The 6,759-nt window shown below is 54.4% G+C and overlaps 1 protein-coding gene across 1 annotated transcript in view; it reads left to right on the top strand.

Moving 5' to 3' along the window:
• Positions 1–6,281, top strand: part of ZC3HC1 (zinc finger, C3HC-type containing 1) — a gene marked incomplete at its 5' end in the record, with an annotated part of 7,294 nt that extends 1,013 nt beyond the window's left edge. Inside the window, 7 exons of the mRNA XM_009080296.1 lie at positions 1,351–1,434; positions 2,173–2,300; positions 3,316–3,476; positions 3,727–3,952; positions 4,762–4,968; positions 5,170–5,373; positions 6,213–6,281. Coding sequence (XP_009078544.1) covers positions 1,351–1,434; positions 2,173–2,300; positions 3,316–3,476; positions 3,727–3,952; positions 4,762–4,968; positions 5,170–5,373; positions 6,213–6,281 — 1,079 coding nt within the window. The remainder of the gene's footprint in view (positions 1–1,350; positions 1,435–2,172; positions 2,301–3,315; positions 3,477–3,726; positions 3,953–4,761; positions 4,969–5,169; positions 5,374–6,212) is intronic.
• Between the last annotated feature and the right edge of the window lie 478 nt (positions 6,282–6,759).

Raw genomic sequence — 6,759 nt, 5'->3', positions numbered from 1 at the left:
AATGAAACACTGCCAGGGTTGGGGCAGCCACAGCCTCCCTGGGCAACCTGGGACAGTGTCTCACCACCCTCACAGCAAAAACTTCTGCCTCAGATCTCATCTCAATTCCCTCTTTCCACTTCTCCCCATTGCTCCTTGTCCTGTCCCTGCAGCTCGTAGGGAAGGTGCTCCAGTCTCCGCTCAGCTCTGTGGCCTCCTCTGGCCTTGCCTCAACAGTTCTATGTCCTTGTGCTGTTGGGGACACCAGAGCTGTGCAGCACTCCAGGTGGGGCAGAGCAGAGCAGAGCAGAGGGGAAGAATCACCTCCTTGGCCCTGCTGCCACACTCCTTGGGAATGCCATTCCAGTCCTATCACAGGGAGAAGAGCTCAGCACCTTCCTCTCCACTTCCCTCCCCAGGGACCTGCAGAGTTGCCCCTCAGCCTGTTTTTCTCCAAGCAAATCCAAAGCCATCAGCCTCTTTCCATGCCTTCCAGTCCTCCCACCAGCTTCGTTCCCCTCTGGATGCATTTAAGAACCTGAACATTCTCTTCTAACCTTTCTTTCCCAACTTCTGTACCTGCTGTCCTGATCCTCCACCAAACTTGTCCAGTGTGGTGGCTGCAGCTCACCAAGTTAGTCCATCCAGGCATTCTCAATTGTGTGATTTAATTAATTAGCTCCTCATTACTCCACCACAAAGTGTCATCTGCACTCTTCATCTTTCCTGGCTGTCGTTCCCTGCCCTGGTTAGCTGGAAGCTACCGGGGAGCACAGCCCTGGTGACTCTCACATCCCTCTGTATCAACATCCTCTTGTTTGTTCAGTTTATCTCTCTTAAATAAACCTTGGCCTAATTATTCTGTGGCTGATGACATTGGGTTAGGGAAATCTGAAATAATCAGAGGTTGGGAGGACTTGGAAAAGGAATTATTTGGTCCTGAAAGTGAATAAGTTAAGTATCAAATCTTTTGGGGGTAGTTGATTTCCAGCCACGGCTGTGATTTGGCTCCTGAGCCAGGGCTGAAGGATCAGGGAAGTTAGGGAGAGGAGGTAAGAGTAGTTGAGCCCTCTGCCCATGGGTCCTCTGAGCTGTGTTTCCACAGCCTCCCCTGCTCCATGGTCACTAGGAATGGGAGGGAATTTGGGCTGCAGGGAGGTGGAACTGCTGTTGTGGGGGTAACTCCTGAGCCATCCATGGTCACCTGTGGGAGGCTGAAGGCCCTTCTGGTGGGGAGGGAAAGGAGGCTGAGAACTTCAAGCTCTCAGGTGGCATCTGTCACCTGAGTGAGAGGAGCCTGCTGCCTGGTTGGATTTTCCCAGCCATTCCCAGAGGCTTCTGCAGGGAATAGCTGTGAGCTTTGCCTTGCAGACAAGGAACGCTGTGAGGAGCTGAAGAAAGCCTTGTGCACTTCTCATGAGAAGTTCTGCTTCTGGCCAGACAGCCCCTGCCCAGGTTAGTGTCTCAGAGCATGATAATGTCCATCATTATTCCATTTTCCCTCCCTTTTCAAGTTCTCAGAGCAGGAAGTGTCATCTCAGTCCCCTTTTCCTTGTGAGGAGGATGAAACACACCACAGCCTTGAGCAGTCTCAGCGAACAGGCGAGCCATGGCTGCAGCCCCAGGCTGGGCTTGTTCAGCCTCTTTCAACCTTTGTTTGTCTCTGGGGCAGTTAAAGTGCCTTTTGGGTGGTAACTGGGAGGGAACAGGAGAGGTTGGGTGACATGGGATGATCACACAGGGTGGTGGATCTTACCTGCAAAGCTGCAGTGGACAGGGAAGGGCATGAAGGGAAAGGCTGTGCTCAGCCAAAAAATCAGTATTGTGGAATGGGTTGGGTTGGAAGGACCTTAAAGATCATCCAGTTCCAACCCCTGCCATGGGCAGGGTCACCTTCCACCAGCCCAGGCTGCTCCAAGCCACATCCAACCTGGCCTGGAACACTCCCAGGGATGGAGCAGCCACAGCTGCTCTGGACAACCTGTGCCAGTGCCTCAGCACCCTCCCAGCAAGGAATTCCTACCTGATATCTAACCTAACCTTTCCTTCCTTCAACTTAAGGCCATTCCCTCTTGTCCTACCTCAAGATTTATGTGGAGATCTTGGCTGGCTTCATCCCCTCTCTTTCTCTGTGAGATGAGGAGGGGTGGGAATGCTGGCACAGCTCAGGCCTCCTGTGTTTGCTCCCTCCAGATCGCTTTGCCCTGCTGCTGGTGGATGAACCCAGAGCCCTTTTCCAGGACTTCCTGGATCGCTTCCAGAGCCTGTGCCAGCTGGAGCTGCAGCTGCCCTCCCTCAAGCCAGAAGACCTGAAAACCATGGTGAGTTCCCTTCTGTCCCCAAAATCAGGTGTGTTCAGGCCTCAGTGATGATGCCAGGGATGCCCAAAATCACACCCTTCAGCCTGTATATGTGAGGGGTCTAATCCTGCCTTGGATTTCTCCTTGGACATTCCCCATGTGGTGCTTTCACCTAGTTTTGTTTTTTTTCTGGAAGCACATAAAAAAGAGTTTGGAAAGGCTCATTTTTCATACAAGCTCTTTTCCAAGGCTTACCACAATGTTCCCAGTGGGAAGTGGCCTAGGGCCACTTCCCAGCATTCAAGATGTGCCTGGGACAAGTGATTTAGGATCCCACAGACTCCTGTGGAGCTCTCCCTGGCAGCTCCTACTTCTGTAGTTCCCTCCAAGCACTCCATGAGAGTTGAGATCCCCCAGGACTGGAGACAATGGTGGGATGAGGAATTTGGGGTGCCAGAGGCTGCCCTGTGAAGGTGAGGAAGCCCATGGAGGCTCAGCAGCCAGGAGAGAAGAACAAGAGCTACAGGAGGCTGGAGATAAGCCACAGCCAGGAATGAGTGTGAAATTGTCTTCTTGCAGGGATCTGGCCTGGCCCTGCTCTGCTCCAGCCAAGTCTGGCCTGTTGGGCACAGACTCACTGGGAACAGATGGCTCTGGGCATCCAGGAGCCATGTGGGATCCAGGGAACTCTTCATCCCTTCAGCAGTGATCCCAGAGGTGTTTTGTGGTTGCCACCATGGGCTTGGCTGAGCTCTGAAACCCATCAGAGCCCCCTGAAAGGAGACACAGCAGGACTGTGACCTGCTCTGGGGAGCAGATGGTGCTTAGACAGAGTTCATGGAATGGGAAGAGTCTTAGGAGCACAAGGCAGGAGGAAACCATTGCTCTGTGCCTGTTAACCAGAGCAGAAGTGCTGAGGGTGTTGGATGATGCACTCAGCCCTTCCAGTGGGTGGAGAAGGGATTTATCTCCACGTAGGATGTGGTTAGTGACTAAAAACAGTGCTTTATCTCTTCCACCTTTCTGTGTTCCACAGTCCCTGACAGAGGAGAAGATCAGTTTGCTCCTCCAGCTCATCGGGGAGGAACTGGAGCACAAAACAACAGAAGGGGAGAAGCCACCAGTGAAGTTTGCCACAGAAGTCCTGCAGGTGCACGTTCCTGCCTGCATCCTGGCCCTGTGTGGTTGGACCTGCAGGTGGGTAGTGCTTGAGTGTCTGCCATGCTCTGGGGGTGCTGGGAAAGCTGCTGGAGGCTTGTCCCTGACCTTCTCTCCTGACTTTACCCATCCCTGGAAGTGTTCCAGGCCAGACTGGATGGGGCTTGGAGGAACCTGGTTGGGTGGAAGATGTTCCTGCCCATGGCAAGGCGTTGGAACTAGGTGATCTCTAAGATCCTTCCAACTTTAACTGTTCTGTTATTCCATGATGATTCCTCTGTCCCCACAGTGCTGCATCTGGCTCTGTGCACCTCTCAGTGATCACCTGCTCCCGGTGCATGAGGAAGGTGGGACTGTGGGGCTTCCACCAGCTGGAATCTGCAGGGCAGGAGCAGGACTCCTGTGGCCCAAGCAGCACTTCACCAGCTGCCAGCGAGCGCTTCCCGCCTGTGCCCACGTCCCCTCACAGGATGCTCACACGGAGCCAGGACACTCTTCCTCCAGGATCTGAGCAGGTATGGCCCAGCTCAGGGTGTCTGGGTGGTACAGAGGTACAGAGGAATCTTCAGGCACTGGGATAGGGAATTACCCAGGGAGATGGTGGAGTCACCATCCTTGGAGGTGTTTAAGAGGTGTCTGGATGTGGTACTGGAAGGTTTAGGGTTTAGGGGTTACAACAGTGACAGGTTAGTGGTTGGACTTGATGATTTTAGAGGTCTCCTCCAACCTTGATGATCTTATGATTCTAAGAGTGGAGACTGATGGAGTTTGGGTGTCCTCTGCCTTTTAGAATCATGGAATGGTTTGGATTGGAAGGACCTCAAAGTCCTTTCAGTCCCACCCCTTGCCAAGGGCAGGGACACCTCCCATCAGCCCAGGTTGCTTCAAGCTCCATCCAGCATGGCCTGTAACATTTCCAGGGATGAGGACACAACAACCTCCCTGGGCAACCTGTGCTAGTGTCTTACTACCCTCCCAGCCAGGAATTCCTTCCCAATATCCCATCTAACTCATTTTGGTGTTGTGTCTCCAGCCAAATGTTTTGGTGTTCCCTCTGTGCTTCCTTCCCTCAGCTCTCCTGTAGCCAGGTACATAAAAGGCCTTTCCAGCCAGTATTCAAGGGCTTGTCTAAGTCCAAGCCAGAGACTTCCTTCACCCATGCCCAGCTAGACGCATCCAAGGTGCTTCTGGAGTGAAGGGAACATGGCACAGCTCCTGCTGGATGGCTGAGAAGGCTTTGATGTCATCTTTGAGCCCTTCAGACCAGGGCCATGCTGGTGACCAGAAGATATCTGCTTACCCCTTGTCCTTTCCTCCCTGGCAGCAGGAGAAGAGCCCATCCCCAGCAGCCTCTCGGCCCCGGGGTTGGGATTCTCCCAGCTCCATGGAGAAGAGTGAGTTGGAGGTGACCAGTCCCAGCCCCCGGAGCCGCCCTGTCACCCGCAGCATGGGCCAGGGGGACAGCATGGAGGTGCCTTCCAGTCCTCTCCGCAGGGCCAAGCGCCCACGGCTCTGCTCTTCCAGCAGCTCAGTGAGTCATCTTGGGTGGAGGCTCAAGGAGAGCCTGGGTGGGATCTGGGAAGGCTGATCCTCATCCAGGGATCCCTGTTGTCTCCGCAGCCAGCTCAGGGTTGGTGTTTAGGCGTGGAGAAGCTTCTATCATGTCATGTCATCATGTTTTAAAGCATCCTGTGGTTGTGTTGCTTCACTGTCACCTCTTCTCCTCCCCCAGGATACTTCTCTGAGGAGCTTCTTCCATCCCAGCTCTCAGCATCGTGACTGGTGTCCCTGGGTCAGCACAGGGGAGGGAGAAGGATCCTTGGAGGACTCTGCCACGGAGAAGGAGCCCAGGAAGGCAGGGCCAGGTTGGCAAGTGGTGCTGAACACACTCCTCTCCACCCGAAAATGTGACACGGTGCCTGAGACAGAGCCAATGGTGAGCCTCCAGGGTCCCCAGCCCCAGAAGGAGGGAGGAGATGTGGCTGTGTTTGGGCTGAATGCAGAGCCAGCTGGGTGACAAGGACCAGGAGTGTGTCTGCAGGGTCTCAGCTTCCCCCCCTGGCAGCCCCTGAGCCAGGCTTCGTCCTTCCCAACCAGGTGTTGTGCCCAGAGCTGCTATAAATAACAGCCTTTCCCAGATCCAGTTTCATTCCATGTCTCCATAGCTTCTGTCCCTCTCCACAGCCATCCTGGCTGCTCCTGTGGCTGCCAGCTCCAGGCTGGTGGGTTTGCCAAGCCAGGGCAGCAGAGCTGAGGCCACAACCCCCTCCCTGAGTGACTATGGAGCAGCTGCAACCTCCTGCTGCCTCTCCAGGCCTCATTATCCACTTGGATTCCTCCTGCTTGGCTTGGGGCTGAGCTGGAGGAACAGTGGAGCTGTCCTGCTTCAGCATTTGTCTTGGGGACTCGGAGTTGTGTCCCCACATGCTGATCCATTCGAGTGGGAGGTGTCTCGGCCCATGGAAGAGGGTTGAAACTGGATGGTCTCTAAGGTCCTTTCCAGCACAAACCAGTGGGACCATACCCAAGCCAGAGGCACCAGACCTAGCTGGAGCAGGGGATGGTTGGAGTCTCATCTTGCTTCTTCCTTGTGGTCACTTTGTCCTTTTCCCCTCCAGTTTGTAAATAGGGATTATGAAGAAAAGGGACAAAGTGCTGTCCTGGCAGCCAAGTGGGATATTTTGGATGGGATTTTTGCTGCTGGGATGAGCTTAGTGGCAGGTCCTAACCCAGTGCCTTGACCTCTGCCTGTTTCTTTTCTCCTATTTCTTGCAGAGCCTCTCTGAGAAGTCCTGCAAGGTATTCCGCATTTTCCGGCAGTGGGAGAACATGAATTCCTCCTGAGCAGCCTCTGGAAGCTGCTGCCTGGCTGGCACCGAGCAGGAATCCTATGCTCAGCTCTTCTTGGGGAAGCTCCATGCCCTTGGAATGGGAGGACAAGGAGGCTCCATGGCAAACAGAGCACTCAGTGACCACTGGGCCCCTCTGCTCCTCCCTCCTGCCTTCCCTGAAGCCTCTGCCTTCCAAACTGCTGCTGGAACCTTGGCTCCAAGGGCTCCTACAGCCTGCCTGGAGCTGAGATGTGCTGTTGGGCACGTGGGGTGATGAGGAGATGCTGTCACCTCGCGAGGTGACACTTGCCCAGCTGTGACTCACCACCAACAGCACAGGGAGGTGACACCAGGTGGGAATAAACATTTCAGTTTTGTTGGTTTTTTCCTTGCTGTTGATGTGATGCTTCTTCCTGAGGCAGGAGGAGTTCTGGATCTGGCATGTGGCTCCTGCATCCCTCGTCTTTGTGGGATCAGGGGGCACTTTGCTA

Source organism: Acanthisitta chloris, unplaced genomic scaffold (genome assembly GCF_000695815.1).
Source record: "Acanthisitta chloris isolate BGI_N310 unplaced genomic scaffold, ASM69581v1 scaffold20258, whole genome shotgun sequence".
Classification (NCBI taxonomy): domain Eukaryota; kingdom Metazoa; phylum Chordata; class Aves; order Passeriformes; family Acanthisittidae; genus Acanthisitta; species Acanthisitta chloris.
The sequence above is the reverse complement of the archived record's forward strand: the minus strand, read 5'-3'. Positions and strand labels throughout refer to the sequence as shown.